At 38.2% G+C, this 14,523-nt stretch overlaps 8 protein-coding genes, 2 long non-coding RNA genes and 1 other non-coding gene across 15 annotated transcripts; 5 read left to right on the top strand and 6 right to left on the bottom strand.

Annotated features, from left to right (window-relative positions):
- Positions 1-41: 41 nt before the first annotated feature.
- On the top strand, positions 42-1,406 carry LOC124311499. Its single transcript, XM_046776026.1, has 5 exons — positions 42-367; positions 426-588; positions 656-929; positions 989-1,135; positions 1,203-1,406. Exons 3-5 carry the CDS (start codon positions 789-791, stop codon positions 1,317-1,319), a joined length of 405 nt encoding a protein of 134 aa, XP_046631982.1. The 5' UTR covers positions 42-367; positions 426-588; positions 656-788; the 3' UTR covers positions 1,320-1,406.
- Positions 1,407-1,579: 173 nt separating this feature from the next.
- Positions 1,580-2,119, bottom strand: LOC124311566. The gene is made up of 2 exons (XR_006909890.1): positions 1,905-2,119; positions 1,580-1,836 (listed from the first exon to the last, which is right to left on the bottom strand). It is a non-coding gene; the product is annotated as an uncharacterized LOC124311566 (long non-coding RNA).
- A 351-nt stretch (positions 2,120-2,470) lies between these two features.
- LOC124311439 (NEDD8-conjugating enzyme UBE2F-like) lies at positions 2,471-3,555 on the bottom strand. Its single transcript, XM_046775933.1, has 4 exons — positions 3,315-3,555; positions 3,087-3,248; positions 2,861-3,022; positions 2,471-2,716 (listed from the first exon to the last, which is right to left on the bottom strand). The coding sequence occupies exons 1-4, from the start codon at positions 3,438-3,440 to the stop codon at positions 2,600-2,602; spliced, it is 567 nt and encodes a 188-aa protein (XP_046631889.1). The 5' UTR covers positions 3,441-3,555; the 3' UTR covers positions 2,471-2,599.
- Positions 3,556-3,584: 29 nt separating this feature from the next.
- LOC124311458 (vacuolar protein-sorting-associated protein 25-like) lies at positions 3,585-4,559 on the top strand. Its single transcript, XM_046775959.1, has 5 exons — positions 3,585-3,603; positions 3,730-3,833; positions 3,898-4,037; positions 4,104-4,322; positions 4,397-4,559. Exons 2-5 carry the CDS (start codon positions 3,787-3,789, stop codon positions 4,507-4,509), a joined length of 519 nt encoding a protein of 172 aa, XP_046631915.1. The 5' UTR covers positions 3,585-3,603; positions 3,730-3,786; the 3' UTR covers positions 4,510-4,559.
- Positions 4,560-4,617: 58 nt separating this feature from the next.
- Positions 4,618-5,741, top strand: LOC124311296 (transmembrane protein 231-like). The gene is made up of 4 exons (XM_046775731.1): positions 4,618-4,962; positions 5,021-5,143; positions 5,203-5,407; positions 5,467-5,741. Exons 1-4 carry the CDS (start codon positions 4,618-4,620, stop codon positions 5,739-5,741), a joined length of 948 nt encoding a protein of 315 aa, XP_046631687.1.
- A 94-nt stretch (positions 5,742-5,835) lies between these two features.
- LOC124311352 (E3 ubiquitin-protein ligase Mdm2-like) lies at positions 5,836-7,158 on the bottom strand. Its single transcript, XM_046775804.1, has 5 exons — positions 6,933-7,158; positions 6,686-6,848; positions 6,486-6,628; positions 6,224-6,424; positions 5,836-6,154 (listed from the first exon to the last, which is right to left on the bottom strand). The coding sequence occupies exons 1-5, from the start codon at positions 6,948-6,950 to the stop codon at positions 5,849-5,851; spliced, it is 831 nt and encodes a 276-aa protein (XP_046631760.1). The 5' UTR covers positions 6,951-7,158; the 3' UTR covers positions 5,836-5,848.
- Positions 7,159-8,406: 1,248 nt separating this feature from the next.
- On the bottom strand, positions 8,407-8,478 carry Trnam-cau. Its single transcript has one exon. It is a non-coding gene; the product is annotated as a tRNA-Met (tRNA).
- A 93-nt stretch (positions 8,479-8,571) lies between these two features.
- On the top strand, positions 8,572-10,131 carry LOC124311422 (dihydrofolate reductase-like). 3 transcript variants are annotated; one of them, XM_046775910.1, is made up of 3 exons: positions 8,572-8,587; positions 8,650-8,752; positions 9,286-10,131. In XM_046775910.1, exon 3 carries the CDS (start codon positions 9,299-9,301, stop codon positions 9,905-9,907), a length of 609 nt encoding a protein of 202 aa, XP_046631866.1. In that variant the 5' UTR covers positions 8,572-8,587; positions 8,650-8,752; positions 9,286-9,298; the 3' UTR covers positions 9,908-10,131. The 3 variants fall into 3 exon arrangements, with proteins under 3 accessions (XP_046631866.1, XP_046631864.1, XP_046631865.1); XM_046775908.1 differs by having other exon boundaries at positions 8,573-8,587; positions 8,650-8,800; XM_046775909.1 differs by lacking the exons at positions 8,572-8,587; positions 8,650-8,752 and adding an exon at positions 8,807-9,049.
- On the bottom strand, positions 9,782-10,411 carry LOC124311733. Its single transcript, XR_006910184.1, has 2 exons — positions 10,325-10,411; positions 9,782-9,927 (listed from the first exon to the last, which is right to left on the bottom strand). It is a non-coding gene; the product is annotated as an uncharacterized LOC124311733 (long non-coding RNA).
- A 169-nt stretch (positions 10,412-10,580) lies between these two features.
- On the top strand, positions 10,581-11,753 carry LOC124311427 (dihydrofolate reductase-like). The gene is made up of 2 exons (XM_046775917.1): positions 10,581-10,738; positions 10,898-11,753. The coding sequence occupies exon 2, from the start codon at positions 10,908-10,910 to the stop codon at positions 11,508-11,510; it is 603 nt and encodes a 200-aa protein (XP_046631873.1). The 5' UTR covers positions 10,581-10,738; positions 10,898-10,907; the 3' UTR covers positions 11,511-11,753.
- Positions 11,546-14,517, bottom strand: LOC124311406. 3 transcript variants are annotated; one of them, XM_046775880.1, is made up of 4 exons: positions 14,310-14,517; positions 12,965-13,172; positions 12,525-12,895; positions 11,546-12,456 (listed from the first exon to the last, which is right to left on the bottom strand). In XM_046775880.1, exons 2-4 carry the CDS (start codon positions 13,089-13,091, stop codon positions 12,298-12,300), a joined length of 657 nt encoding a protein of 218 aa, XP_046631836.1. In that variant the 5' UTR covers positions 13,092-13,172; positions 14,310-14,517; the 3' UTR covers positions 11,546-12,297. The 3 variants fall into 3 exon arrangements, with proteins under 3 accessions (XP_046631836.1, XP_046631837.1, XP_046631839.1); XM_046775881.1 differs by lacking the exon at positions 14,310-14,517 and adding an exon at positions 13,623-13,876; XM_046775883.1 differs by lacking the exon at positions 14,310-14,517 and adding an exon at positions 13,234-13,586.
- Between the last annotated feature and the right edge of the window lie 6 nt (positions 14,518-14,523).

Genomic DNA, 14,523 nt, shown 5'->3' with positions numbered 1-14,523 from the left:
ATAGGCTTTATGCGTTGTTTTCTACCTGAGTTCGCTATCACTTTTCTCCCGACTAAAGAAATAATCGATCCCGTTGTTGGTTTCTTCTGCTCCTATGAAAATTTCAGTATTAGAGTGGAATGGTGCCAATTATTTATGCCGCGATGAGAAATCCTCAAATCCATCTTTGGCAAAAGCGAACCGTTCTGTTTATTTTATTTTTAACACCCTTTACTTAATATCAAGGTGGTATTTTTAGGAGATAGCTTGGATAAAGATTTTCGGAATTTGTGTTTTACTCCGAATAGATGCGACCAACGCCTGAACGTCCCAAGGACAGGCTTTTAGCGGCATCTATTGCAAATCGCCACACCCTTATTTATTTACGGTATTATAACGTTTGTTATATATAAAAAAAAAAAAAATAATTTAATTGAAATGTTTAGAAAATATACAGGTTATTGATCAATGCGTTTCGACCAGCACTGAACTAAAACGACTTTGACTAGGAGCGTTAAGTTTCCAAAACTAGTATTCGTTCGCTAATTGCTCAACATTATTTGTGTCGAGATGGGGCGCGCTCGTATGGCTTTTGACGTGCAAATAATGGTGGTTTGATTGATAATTCGCATGAAATTTGCATGTAACGGATGAATTTCTTTGTCCTTGACTTTAGTTTTCAAATGAGCGCTGTTTCAATGTTGCCTAGATCGTACACCAGGTGACAGTCGATCGTTGAACAATCCGACGCACAAAAATAATGCAAACCAATGCAATTTCCCGGTTAAAAACTTAAATATCTATAAGAAATGGCTCCCAGTGGTATGACTAATGCTTCTTTAGCTGGAGTTTGTGCAGCTTTTGCTGGAATATGTGCCAAATTTGCGCTTTCACCGGAGAACCCTCAAGTACTTGTCCGAATCTTGGATCCTTACATTCCACCATCCTATGTAATCTCAACATTACTTTACTTCAGTAAAGCATTTTAATCACTGTTTACTTTTCACAGAACTCATGGATGATTAGAGGCTTTTTTGCATTAGCTACACTCACCTTCAACTCTCTGATGCTTACGTTGACTGCCAAGGCACTGCAGTTGTGTCCAACGACAGTTCAATCAGTTGTGACAACTTCAGCTGTAAATTTCCTAGTCACAGTAAAACAAATTCACTTCACAAAATTTATGGAATTTAAAAATTAATTACTTGCTTAATCTATTACAGGGAATCTTGGGGACGGTGTTCCTTGGAGAGTATGTTGGTTTCATCGGAATTATTGGAATGATTTTCATTCAAGTAGGGGTTCTGATAATAAGTAATGAAAAGGAAAAGGTAGACTGATGTTGATCTCATGTTATTACAAATTCAATGCTACATAAACACTTCATGTGAATTACATTCTGGGCATTTCCCCCTGTAATTTTTTTACTGCCTCATCATCTTGTAAAGACATTTGTGTCAATTTCCTGCCAACACGTTCATGAATATCCAAATATTTTGCTACACATCGATCTAGACAAACTGATTCACCCTTGACCAGTTCAGCATCTTTATACTTAGGGGGTATGCACTTCTTGTGGCAAGCAGCAGTCATCCTGTTGTACATGTCGGACATCATTTCAATTTCCAGATCTTGTACCAACTGCATTTTTGCTGCATCCATCTGAGGTATTGTGGCTGCCATTTTGTTGTTAGGAAATGTTTTTTGTAGTTCTAAAACTTTCGAGTGCTTGGTTCGTATTCACCAACGTTGGAATTTTTCATACGATCTCGACTTTTCATATGCTCGTATCTTTGCTTGTCCACGACTGATTTCGCTAGAGCGAAGCTTCCAAGCCCAGTTATTACCAATATGGCCCTGTAGAAAGATAATAAAATTAGTAATTTCATTCTTATTCTCTTTTAATATGAATGATGATACATTACCAGCTGATGTTAACTTTCGTTATTCGGTTCATGGATTAACCAAAAAACCGATTACTAGACAGAGAATTTACCGACAGGACAAAAACACACGTGCATTTAACTTCGATTACGAGAATCGACAGCCGACACTGGTTCTTTATGATCTTAGGTTTTAATCTCTCCAGTAGGTGGCTGCACAAATCAGTGGGCCTACCATTCCCATTCCTCTTGAGATCTCAAAAGCTCAAACGGATTTGATTTGATATTCATATTAGGCTACTATCTCAAATGTAATATAAAAATATTAATTATTATAATTATAATGAAAGTGCTACATTTAATTAACGAAAAATCTGGTTTCATATTTAAATTCAGAAAACTTTTATAATAAAATTTCATTTCCATTCGAAATTTTCATAATAATTGTTGAAGAATACGAAATTCATTAGAAAACCAACACCCAAATTTGACTTTTCCTTATACTGATTAGTGATTTCTCATATTGCATTCTACTACCATCCTCGTTTCAAATTTGTTATGATTGCGTCAATGATCACATCAAGTAAAATGTATAAAAAAAATCTAAATTACAAAAAGGAGAAATTGAGTTTTTATTCTGAATCGACAAAAGTGAATTCACTATGGTCAATTGGACGATTAATTCACTGGCACACATACAACAAGCACACAATCTTACAAAAACTGCCAAGATCATTTCATCGCTTTGCGAACTGATTCACGTATTCGCGTACTTTAACTTCAAAAGAAGAACGATCTTTCCGGTAATGCTCTGCGGCTTCAATATTCAAAGGATCTTCGAAATTTAACAAGTCCTAATAAATAAAAATCAAATGGGTATAAACACTAGGAATAAACTGATGAAGAATTAATCACACGCACATTTTTTAACGATTTTTCAAATCGAGTACAACTAAACATTTGAGACGGACGCAAAATAAACATTTTAAATGACTTACAGTGAAGAGAGAATTCAGACCCCATACAACATCTTTTAACTTTCTAGTAGGGGCCCATCCTAGCCCATCAATAGAATTCTGTCTCAAAAGGCTGAGACAGATTTCACCTTCTTCACTAATGTTTGGATGCCAGAGTTTTGTCAGGCATTTTACTATAGGAGGCTGAGAAATAAAAAATACACACTGAAATTATAGTCCTCTTAATAAATGCCCATTTAATTATTACTGAAATGTTGTAATCTTCATTGATGACAACATGAAAGAGAAACTTTCCACTTTTCCAGAAACCCTCGTCAGGTTGAATGATCACAGAGAATTCATGGAGAGCATCAGGATTCTCAAACTTTACTCTGCATGTGGAAGGAATGGTCTGTTCCATTTCCTGAACCTAAACATGTATAACAAAACAATAAACAATGAATAAACTTAAAACAGATGTCACAACTGTCCTTACCTCTTTAACAAGAAGCTTGTCCCTGATGCTAATTCTTTTAGGAGCAGGATGTTCATGTTTTACTGGTGTACTACTGTTATTTCTGTTTTCTGCTTCCTTTTTGAGTCTTTTAGTTAAAGTAATCATGATCTAAAATTAAACTAACTCCAGTTTAGGGGGAAAACAGTTTAATAACGATTCGACACACAAGTTTCCACTGCCCAAACCAGGCATAGACAGTGGCAAGTCAGCTGTGTAAGGTCACTCAGTCGTCGGAAAATAAAATAATTATTCTTCGAATTGAAATTTGGTAAATAATTCTTAGAAATTAGAAAATATTCAAGGGTATAACAGATGATATTTAAAATTAATTAAAATTATCATAAATTTAAAAATTTATATCATTATTGAAAATTTGCACCGTCCGTCTCATCAGGTATTTTGACATTTCTTCTAGTCGTGTTTTCTGTTGATAATAGTTTCTGTTGTTATTATGGAATTTTCATGGCCTTGGGAGTACGATTTCCCCCCATTCTTCACGTAACTTGAAAATATTTTTCGTAGTTTTGGCGTCTATAATATTTAGCCTATTTTCTTAATGCAGCTTACAGCCAAATTTGGATACTCTGAGAAAACAACTAGAGGCATGGCGTAAACTTGTGCTCGATTATTGTCGTCATAACAAAATTTTTGTCCTTGATGTCCAAGAGTCAATTTCACTGTTTCAGAACAAAGCCATAGACAGTAACTGTTTTTTTTTTTTTGCCAATTTTTCAAATGCAAAATATCTATGACATTGACTCTATCAAGGACAGCTTTCTACTGAAGGAATCAACCGAGTGCTAGAGAGTTTGCTTGAATACAACCAAATAGAATGGTGTGACAAGGCCAAAAAGCAATGTCTTGTCTATTGGAAGAATCCTCAAGAATGGGGGAACTTAATCTACCGCTATGCTTCAGACAAGGGAATGACCAATACAGTCTGCACCTTTTACGAATTGACTGCTGGTGATGATGTTCAAAATGAAGGTATTTTATCCTCAGAAGTGACATTGACTAATCATTAAGTAACATTAATTTTTTGATTACCTTTTTTATTTCAGAATTTGCTGGTATGGATCAATCCTTGCTAGTAAAAGCTTTAAAGACACTTGAGGCAACAAATAAAGCTGAAATAATTATGTTTGGTGGAAATGAAGGTGTAAAATTTTTCTGAATTTGTAAATATCAATATCTAAAATAAAACAATAAATTTAATTTTCCAAGTTCCACAAAATATGCCATTTATTAAGAATAACAGTTAAACCGATTAAATCAGGTTACCATGGTTACCAAACATGGCAAACAATTCCAAACAAGCCGTGTGGCAATGGCATTATTAACGTTCTACTCAACTCCTCTTGTACGAGAATATCAATCGACTTTGATTTCACGTGCCTGTTTTTTCGCGTCCTTATGTTTTCTAGTGTGCGTATTTTCTCCTTTATTAGTTGCCTACAGTAGTCATGGATTTTGGGTAAAACATAATGTGCATCGAGAACAACCGGATGTCCGCTTCAAGTACCAGGCATTACTTTTGGCTCGTTCACCATCCAGCGACGTTACGTGGAGCACTTTCACCGAATATAATTCACTCACTAGTCAATATTTGCATTTTCCATCAATAACTGTGAGTTTTGCCAATAATTCCTTTACCAAACTTTAAAATAATTGATTTTTCTGGCTAGGTTATGGAAAAAGATGAAGATGACGACGGACTTATGGATGGACTAGATTTGAGTTTGGAACTGGAGACTAATCAAACAATTCATTTCATTCAGTTATTTTTAATATTTTCTTACCGATTAAAAGTAAGTCTTTATTGACTTAAAAGATAAGTTAGACCAAATCAGTATTTTTGTGATTGTAGGATATCTCATCCATAACTATGGAATCATTGGCCGTGATTCAATATAATTCTGGCATTCCGTTAACTGGATTGCACTACGTAGGGGATTTACAATGGCTGCAGAAGCGAATGCTCAATTACCGACAGTCAGACAACCGTTATAATCAAACCGTAATGGGACAATTTGAAATCTCCGATTTGCTTCGAGCTTACAACGAACGTGACTGTAAGCACTCCAAATATCTTATCTTTTTACGACAATCGATTGAAATTTTATCATTTTAGATGGAACCGAAACCCGTAATGGGCACTATTCTCCGATTTACGGTCCATCCGATGGCTTATTGCGAGTCCACAGTTACATTCGATACACGGAAGCGGTTCTGGAATATACGCCTGGCCTCTGGAATGTTCTCAAGTGGGCTTGGATCCAGTACGCTTCCATTCTGTTGATTTTCTCCTATGTAGTAGGTATTTTCAAGAACGTCGTTTTCGGCCAACAGATGATTCCAACATGGAATGAAAAACGTATAAAAACTGTCAGCCATAATTTTAAATGATTTATGAGGATATTAACTGAATGTATTTTAATATTTCCGTGGATTTTTTTCTAAGAAATGAATTTTCGAGTTTAAAAATAACGTGAGAACTGAGAAGTGTTGATTTTTTAATTAAAGAAAATCTTTATAGTGTTTTGAATCGACTGACGGCAAATAGGACACTTTGCGTTAGGTTTTCTTGAGATTTTCAAAGTACACGCATAACAAGCTGCCACATGAGCTGTTTTTCTGTGAACGAAGGCACCATCCCGAATTCCGACGTGGCACACTGTGCACATGTTGTTATCATTTGAAGCGCCAGGTGCAGATATCAGCATCGCACAGTCAGTGTCTAGAGAAGTGCCAGATGGTTTGGTTCTCCCAGGCTTTTTAGACCTTCTTACTGGACGTGGTGGTCGACTTGATTTCCGTTTCTGTTAGTAAAAAAAGAAGAAAATGTCAGACACTTAAATTTCGTGAGAATGTGATAAATATAACAGTACCTGATAGCAAGTGAAGCAGAAATTGCGTGGGGCTGAAGTTGGTGCTCTGCATTTTAGACATTTCCAACTGGTTTGCGATTGAGAGTTGTCGAAGTTACTATCCGTTTCACCGTTAGGATCGTCCCAACCGGATTCGTCGGTAAAAGAAGAACTACTGTCGGCTAGTGGGGCTGGCAAAAGGCCTTCAGGAAAATGAACATTCTGAAGAGATAAATACATTTTAATATCTAAAAATAAAATATCTGTGGGCTTTGTTGCTTACCGTAATTTCAAGAGAAGAAGAAGAGTCACTGCTTTGAGATTCTAGAACTGTACTATCTTCGTCAACAATTTCAAATTCTGTAAGGGAATCCACTTCATCAGGATCTGATAAACTCCAGTCGTCAACAGAATCAGCTGCCCAAGCTGTTAAATAAGAACATTAATTGCTTTTCTTTGCAAAGTGATGCATTGCAAATATACCTGTTTCATAGCTCTGCCAAGAATAAACAGATTCTTTATCATCGTCATCAGCATCATTTACATTTACACCATCACATGAAGATGAACCAGACCCGGTCGACAGGAAATCTGGGCAGAAACGTTTACGCGCCGGTTCTTCCATTTGAACTCCATCACATATCATCTAAACAGCAAGGCCAAGTAACCATCAAGTAAATGTTAAAACACCCAAAAATCTAAAACTCAATAAAAAAATTTTTATATTTACCACAGAGTGGGTATCCATATTTTTAGCAATTTTAAACACTTGGTAAACAAACTTGTAGGAAAAAAACAAAACAGGACGGACAAAATGGAATGACTAGGGTTGTTGATAGGATAAAGTCGACTGAATTGAATCGCCAGAATCGTCTGCTAGAAGTATATTCCCCCGGCCTAGGGCGTTATTGCGAACGCAAGAAACATGTTCGAACACGTCCGTTCCGACTCGATCGTGAATAGAGTACGTTCAAGTCCGTTGAAATGCACGCCTTGTATCGTATTACTACTGTAAGTAGTTCTGTTATGTACAGGAAACTCTAGATTGAGTTACAGTAATTTCTCTAGCAGCTGTGCATGTCAAGGTGTGTGTCAGTCAAGGTATTTGGCATACTTTGAAGGGTAAAGCATCTTGATGTCTCATATTACAGAGAATAGGCACACACGAAATTAGTAATTTTATTTTAGTTTAGGGAATTCACCAGAGGCGTGATTACTCACATTTTGTGAAATATAGTGAAGTAATCATTCAGGCGTCCACAATCTATCAAAATTGGGCCCAACCTGCCCGGACTCGTCGTTGTTGTTGAGCTTTCCGTTGGGCGGCGGCATTTCTCAAATAGTTCGTGCTCGTGCCTGAGCTTGAAAGAGTTTCACTCTTGAGTGAGTAAAAACCGTTTGTTGTTAGTGAGGGGAAAGCTTTCACACACAACAAATAAGAAAGAATTTTGATCACGCCCATTTTAACATTATGTTAAAAAGTCTAAAATATCATGGAAGATTATTATTTTACTGTATGAACAAAATCTCAAACTATTAATGTCAGGGTCGTGAAGACAAACAAAGCGGAGAAATCTCCAGTTTGTAATCTTTCCTTATCGGCTCTTTTCTTGATACAAAACGAGATCCACACGAAATCCAACACGTCTGAACGGGAACGGCGATTTCTTCCATCGGGTCCGATTTACAGTAGATAACGGAAATGCACTTGCAAGAGTTTGAGGACAATGTTCTACATGATTATCGCATCCTCTGGAGCATATCAGTGCAACGTTTTACTGCTATAAGCATTAAATGAGAAAATACAAGTTTGTAGTAGCGGATTATGCGTTTAATGGTTCTTTAGAAAATTATCTATTGCATTAAGAGGATTTTCATCAACTAGGACAAGTGATAATTAGGTCGTTGAAGGGCGCGATCAAAGATTTATTATCTACAAAGTAAAAATCAATGCTTGCATTCAAGGCTTCCCATTAGCAACAGTAATCCATAATTTGGTAAAGAATAGAATACTGCTGTATTGAAGAATACTCAGTACTGGATCCTTAATCAACGATCCTGGCCATCCTAGAGCTTTTTCGTTGATATTGATTTGCGTGCGACATTTGCGAACGATGTGTGAAAACAAATTGCTTTCATTCATGTGAACTCGAATTGACTGTTGCCATGGGGGAATTTAGTAAAATTGAAAAATAAAAAGACTTTAGCAGAGCGTGGTTTCGATCCACGGACCTCTGGGTTATGGGCCCAGCACGCTTCCGCTGCGCCACTCTGCTGTTCTATTTCTCCGATCAATAAAGTGAATACTTGTTTTATGAAGGAAAATAAATTGATCGACACTCGACAAGGAAATGGAAATGTCAGATAGATTGAGTTTGCGCTTGTGTACGTAACATTATTACCAAAGTTCGTTTGCACTCCCATCTATTTTTTTTATTATTTCTAAGGATGACTGGCAACAAAGCTGGGAGCACAAATATGCTGTCGATATGGATGTTTACTACCGGCCTTCTTATCAGTTTTCCTTTAGAAACAGGATTCGACTAGTTGGTAAATGTCACAAGTCACATTTAGTTTCGTCTAGTTTGCTCTGCTAAGGTAACACAAGTAAACTTGTTTTTATTTTGTTTTTGTTGGATATTAACTTACCTACACCGAACTTGGGTTTTGTTGGCTAGTCTAGTAATCAATAATTTTCATTTCTCCCGTGTTCTGGACACGACTGGTTTGGAAGTGAAATTTGCTTTGAAGCACTGCGAACTGCGAAGTATCAGACCTGTTCTAGAGAATTTAAAACGTTGTATTAATTACGGGGTTTGATTGAAAAGTCTAAACGCAAAATGAAAGGTAACCATAAAGTATCAGCCAAGGTTTTCACCAGTTCTATTTATAATGAATACAGTATCTCTATAATACAATTTCTAGGAAATTTCTATCCAATAATAAACACATATAAAATATGTCTTTTGCGAAATGAGGTCATGGCTTTTATAGCTAAATGTATGACCTGCACACGCGTCATTTCAAATTTATACCTTGAAGGAAATTGATTGAATTACTGAATGTCATGTTTCTATATAAAGTAATAGGTCTGACATGGACACATCGGAAATCGAATTCCCTCGGCTGGAACTAATGGTCGCAACCGATTTAAAACTGGGAATTGGAAAGGAAAATAAAATGGCCTGGCACCTGCCAACCGAATTTTCCTACTATCGACGGATGACTACGTGCGCAAATGGATCGGAAAAAGTGCACGCCTCCATATTCGCTACCAAGACCTGGCAGTCCATCCCACCGGAAATGAAACCTTGGGGCAATACCATATGTTTCATTTTGAGTCGCTCCATGACGGAAGATGATGTGCGAAACTACAGCGACGTCTACGTCCATTCAAGTCTTGAAGAAATCATTGCTCACATGCGTCAAACAGATATGAGAAAACGTATCGATCGGGTCTGGATGCACGGAGGAGGGTTTGGCTACAAGGAGGCCCTTCGTTCAAAGCATTTCTACCGATTGTATCATACCAAGATCGACGCTGAATTTTCGTGCGATGTGTTTTTCCCTAGATACGACGAATGCCAACTTCAAATAGTTGACGATCCCGATGTCCCTCAAGGGATTCAACTGGACCGCGGTATCAGTTATCAAATCCATGTCTATGAAACCACTGGCGTTTGCCCTTTACTCGATGCTCCTTGAGCCCAATTTAATGTCCTAACCTGCAAAATGATTGAAATCGATATTTCATTATGATGCTCTCTAACGGAAACATGTCCCAGTGTTTGTAACAGTAACCTGATTTATTATTTGATGACTCAAAAAACATTCCCGAGCAAATAAACGAATCGACGATATTGCGGGAAAGTAGGACACCAATCAAACAAGTTGGGTTGTGAGAAAATAAATAATGGGAAATCGAAAACGTAAATAATAAAAAAAAAATTATTTTTTTCACCTAACGTGTCTCAACAGTAAGAATAATCCAACATTTAAACCAAAATACCTCTAAAATACAAGGTCCAAAAGTGCTGAAAAACATACACGTGTGTTATCAAACCGAGGAATGTGCAGTGTCATAAATGAATAAATAAAACGATAATAATTGATCCAACTTACGTATTCCACATTTTTCGTTTTCGAACTTTAAAATTGGGCATATCAAGTATTAAAGGCATGGATCAACGGGAAATCCTTGTACTAACAACGTAAGTAAATTTGTTTGAGCAGACGAATATTTAAGTGGCCCAAGGTGTTTTGTTTCGAAAGCGTCATGGCAACGAAAAGCAGCGGGTTTTTTTGGCAGACGACGTCATCATACGTCACACTTGTTGATTTCGGTTTTTCGTGACTGGCAAAGTCAACGGTCTTTCACCATGTATACCTTGTTCTACTTTCCTGAGCGTGACTGGAATCATCATCAGCAGGTGTGTTTCTTCAGGAAGTTTAAGACTCGTCATAAAAGACTTTGATCAACCACGTCACATAGCATCGCATTAGCATTGTTAATATCGAATAGAAATCCCTACAAAGGTAAATTTTATCCGTAGTTACTTATTTAGGACAAAATATCCATATTTCTCAAAGGTAAAAGTAATGCAGAGAAAAAAATATATGTTATATTCATGTTTTGTAATTGTTGATGTATTAGTCATTTTCTCACTATCGTCTTTTTGTTTTATTGACGTACAGGTAAGCAATAATGAGTTTAGTTCCTGACTATCCCCGTCTTGAGCTGATGGTGGCATGCGACCAAAACTTGGGTATTGGTAAGGACGGCACACTCCCCTGGAGTCTGCCCTCTGAATTTGCCTACTTTCTGAAGATGACCCAGAATTATCAAGGCAATGGGGGCAAAGTCCATGCCTCCATCTTCGGTCGCGCTAACTGGGAATCGATCGCCAAGACCTGTGGAGACAATAATCCTTGGAAAGATACAATCTGTTACATTCTCAGTCGTTCTATGAGCGCCGATCAACTTCCGGAAAATGTTTTTGTCTGCTCATCTTTCGAAGATATTATTAATCATCTCAACAGACCAGAGATTAAGGAGCGTGTAGACCGGGTCTGGGTTCATGGCGGTGTATCCGTCTACACAGAGGCTTTACGTTCGCCCTATTTTTATCGGCTTTACCGGACAACAATTGAGGCGACGTATCCGGCGGATGTGTTTTTCCCACGCGTCGACGAGTCCCGTCTGACCCTTGTTCACGACCCCGACGTCCTACAAGGGACCCAGCATGAAAATGGCGTCAATTTCCAAGTCTTTGTCTTTCAAACCACTGGTATTAATCCGTTGGTATAGAAAGAAAGATATTAAAAGAAACGAGAATACTCAAATATGCGATGATTGAGATGTTATTGAACATTTGATAAGGGAAAAAAAAAATTACAAATCAGACACGAGAAATAAATGGCGCAACAAATCAACGCTACGAACGGATTCGGTAAACATTCAAAATTTTCATTTCCCCAAAATTGTTTTTAAACAGTGCTTTAGTTGTACGGTGTCAAGGGATTTTTAATAAATTTCATATTTTACTCTCAATTTTCTTTTTACTTAACCAGAGTCGTTATGCAAAGTCTTGAGAGAGAGGTAAAAAAAAAAATATTGCTACAGCTGAATTTTTCCGAAAATCTTCACACGTAACTCAAAAAATAAAAGGCGCAAAAAAAAGTTAATAATATAAACTCAAAAATAAATCAACATTTTTTGTTTTTGTCAGGTATTAGATAAGAAACTAAAGAGACAGCTGTTGTTTGTGGAGTAAAAAGAGGGGCCCAAACAATTGTTTTTCTCTTTGATTTTCAAATTTTGTGTGTGTCTGAATTATCGGCGGATTAGTTGAACGCGTTAGTCTGATTACGCGATGACATACGCACAAAAAACACTCACACAGACGAGAGATCCACCATACAAATGCAACTATCCGATAATTCTTGAAAGGGGGACGAGACGAGGGAGGGGCACATTTTCAAGGGGGGTGTAGGGGGGGGGGAATCGAGACGAGCACCTAAAATCAGGACGACGTCTATAATAAAGTAAAACGAACAAGCGTGTGCCAATTTAAGGAAACGAAATCATTTCATGTTTAAAACTGGTGGCTTTTGCGATTGTTGTTGGATCCGCAAAGGCGACTGCCAATCAGTTGGCTGCGTCGATTATTGCGTCCAGCAGCGGCCATCATGGTCTGATTGCCTCGCAGCAAATTCTTGCGTGACATCCAGTTCTTGTCCGCTTTCTGTTTAGCCTGCGATTATGCAAATGTGTTGGTTAATCTCTCGTTAATGGCGATGATTTCTAAATTTAAAAACGTACAATTCGAGCGGATGCGATGGTCGCCATTTGTTTGGCATCGCTAGAAGCAGCCAAGACGGTCGATGCTGTCACAGGGGAAGCTGCTGGACGTGTCAACGGTTCTGGGCTGGGCACAATGGCAATAGACGAGCTGGTGCTCTCATTATCCTCATTTGAGGAAGCTTGGACGGGTTTGATTCCTCCGCTGTTGTTCTTGCTAGATCCTTTCCATCTACGGGGTTTGGTCCCTTTGGGCTGGCGGTGACGACGTCCGTATCCATTGTTCTTGCCCGGTTTGACAATGGCTTTTAACGCAACATCCTGAGTAACGATCCAGGATTCCTCAAGTCCGGCCAGCGTTTCTTCATCGCTTGCCACATCTCCGATAACTTCTGAAAATTGGTGAACCAATATTTTAGGAATTGCGATAATAATAATAGTAATAATGAGTTAAATTTTACCCTGGGTATCCACAAGGACCCAATCGTCTTCTGCGCCGCCGTTATTAGCACAATCGCCTACGGCAGGCTCTTGCATCAAACCGCCATCGTCAGCTCCAAACAGATAACTCTTGAGTTGGCTCAACATAATCACTTTTCAAAAAACAAATTTCTTGATTGAATGCACTGCAATTTTTTATTTATCAGGATCACCAGGCAGCAACAAACACTAAATAAAGAAGAAGATAAGAATTAGAGTTATCCCCGTTTCGTGTAGTGACGTCATATACTGCGTGACACAGGTTGCCAAAAATTCCGTAAGTAGCTTGTGAAACGAGGGGTTTTTCGCAATCAAAACACTGCCACCTTTTTCCGAGCTCTGAGTAAATATAACTATTTCAAGATGCCTTGCTTGTTCCGAGCGCGGGACTAAAATTAGCACGACTGTTTTACTCGCGTGACGTTGCTATAGTTGACCCATGCCAAAAAATACGTCCCTTTCCAAATTCTTTCAGCGCAGCACGAGCAGCAGAAACGCTTTTCTCAATGTTGGTAAACAAAAAGCCCCAGTCCAACTATCGATTTACAAGCGAGGATCGATTTTTAGTTAAAACGACAACAAAGAGAGATGCGCGCATGAAAAACAGGCCCAGAATAATTCAAAATAAATGACGCTCACCAACTCAGGTGTAGAACAGCACGCACTAGACAAGATCCCAGTATAAATGACTAAAGTGGAAATAATACGTAGTGGCGAGAGAGAAATTCGATCACGTGATGGCCGAATGTTGTTGCGTTCCTCAGCGAAAAGGTTATGACGAGGGCGGGGTCTTGGATACCAAAACACTTTGGATAGACTGAACTTGCGCCAGCGTTTGTTTTCCAAAACAACAAACCAAAAGATGGTCGTCAGCTGTGTTGTGCTACGCCACTTGAAAGTTTCTGGTTTTTTCCCCACGAATTTCTTTCCCAAAAAAACAACGCAACACACACAAAAGGGGAGGAGCTTAAAATCAGGATGTCCTTTGTACACGAGGATCACGTGACCAAGATGAGCCCGCCCAACCCTACAAAACCCTATATTGTGTGTTGTTGCTAGGCTCGCTGACTTGCATCGATTATTGGAAAACCGAGCCCTTCTTTGCCCTTTCGCTACTTTCGTGAATAAATTTATATTAAAAATTGCTAGCCAAAAAATGCGAGATGAATGGACTTTGTTTTCGTTGACGTCACACATCAATTGATCGAAAGCGACCAATACCAGCACGAAAGAGAACTTTCTCTATGGGGCCAGTTCTTTGTTGCTGGTACACGTAAACAACAACAACAACCACATAGAGGAGTATAGAACAAAATTTATCCTTACCGAACACTTTATGTGGCAAATAGAGGCGATAGTTGAACTATAACTTGATAATATATTACTTTACAATACGACAGTTATGTACAATTTTGAAAGAAAGACTCAAAAGGGCACACTGCGCCTCTTTTGTATGTATAAATGTATCGTTGAGTGTGAGAGACTTTACTGTGACGTGTGTTGTCTCTGAGAGACAACAACCAACTAAATTTTAGGGGGG

Source organism: Daphnia pulicaria, chromosome 8, assembly GCF_021234035.1.
Source record: "Daphnia pulicaria isolate SC F1-1A chromosome 8, SC_F0-13Bv2, whole genome shotgun sequence".
Lineage (NCBI taxonomy): Eukaryota > Metazoa > Arthropoda > Branchiopoda > Diplostraca > Daphniidae > Daphnia > Daphnia pulicaria.
This window is presented reverse-complemented; position numbering and strand designations above follow the sequence as displayed.

Excerpts from the sequence above, each read along its gene's own strand:
- LOC124311499 (XM_046776026.1), top strand. The coding sequence starts at position 789 with ATGGCTCCCAGTGGTATGACTAATGCTTCTTTAGCTGGAGTTTGTGCA. Across the intron at positions 930-988 it reads CTTACATTCCACCATCCTAT|AACTCATGGATGATTAGAGG; the intron begins GTAATCTCAACA and ends TACTTTTCACAG. Across the intron at positions 1,136-1,202 it reads CTGTAAATTTCCTAGTCACA|GGAATCTTGGGGACGGTGTT; the intron begins GTAAAACAAATT and ends AATCTATTACAG.
- LOC124311439 (XM_046775933.1), bottom strand. The coding sequence starts at position 3,440 with ATGATTACTTTAACTAAAAGACTCAAAAAGGAAGCAGAAAACAGAAAT. Across the intron at positions 3,249-3,314 it reads ACAAGCTTCTTGTTAAAGAG|GTTCAGGAAATGGAACAGAC; the intron begins GTAAGGACAGTT and ends ATACATGTTTAG. Across the intron at positions 2,717-2,860 it reads GTCTGAATTCTCTCTTCACT|GACTTGTTAAATTTCGAAGA; the intron begins GTAAGTCATTTA and ends TTTATTTATTAG.
- LOC124311458 (XM_046775959.1), top strand. The coding sequence starts at position 3,787 with ATGGAATTTTCATGGCCTTGGGAGTACGATTTCCCCCCATTCTTCAC. Across the intron at positions 3,834-3,897 it reads GATTTCCCCCCATTCTTCAC|CTTACAGCCAAATTTGGATA; the intron begins GTAACTTGAAAA and ends TTCTTAATGCAG. Across the intron at positions 4,323-4,396 it reads TGATGATGTTCAAAATGAAG|AATTTGCTGGTATGGATCAA; the intron begins GTATTTTATCCT and ends TTTTTATTTCAG.
- LOC124311296 (XM_046775731.1), top strand. The coding sequence starts at position 4,618 with ATGGTTACCAAACATGGCAAACAATTCCAAACAAGCCGTGTGGCAATG. Across the intron at positions 5,144-5,202 it reads TATTTTCTTACCGATTAAAA|GATATCTCATCCATAACTAT; the intron begins GTAAGTCTTTAT and ends TTGTGATTGTAG. Across the intron at positions 5,408-5,466 it reads AGCTTACAACGAACGTGACT|ATGGAACCGAAACCCGTAAT; the intron begins GTAAGCACTCCA and ends TTATCATTTTAG.
- LOC124311352 (XM_046775804.1), bottom strand. Across the intron at positions 6,629-6,685 it reads TTGGCAGAGCTATGAAACAG|CTTGGGCAGCTGATTCTGTT; the intron begins GTATATTTGCAA and ends CTTATTTAACAG. Across the intron at positions 6,155-6,223 it reads TCTGCTTCACTTGCTATCAG|AAACGGAAATCAAGTCGACC; the intron begins GTACTGTTATAT and ends TTTTACTAACAG.
- LOC124311422 (XM_046775910.1), top strand. The coding sequence starts at position 9,299 with ATGGACACATCGGAAATCGAATTCCCTCGGCTGGAACTAATGGTCGCA.
- LOC124311427 (XM_046775917.1), top strand. The coding sequence starts at position 10,908 with ATGAGTTTAGTTCCTGACTATCCCCGTCTTGAGCTGATGGTGGCATGC.
- LOC124311406 (XM_046775880.1), bottom strand. The coding sequence starts at position 13,091 with ATGTTGAGCCAACTCAAGAGTTATCTGTTTGGAGCTGACGATGGCGGT. Across the intron at positions 12,896-12,964 it reads GGTCCTTGTGGATACCCAGG|AAGTTATCGGAGATGTGGCA; the intron begins GTAAAATTTAAC and ends ACCAATTTTCAG. Across the intron at positions 12,457-12,524 it reads CCATCGCATCCGCTCGAATT|GCTAAACAGAAAGCGGACAA; the intron begins GTACGTTTTTAA and ends GCATAATCGCAG.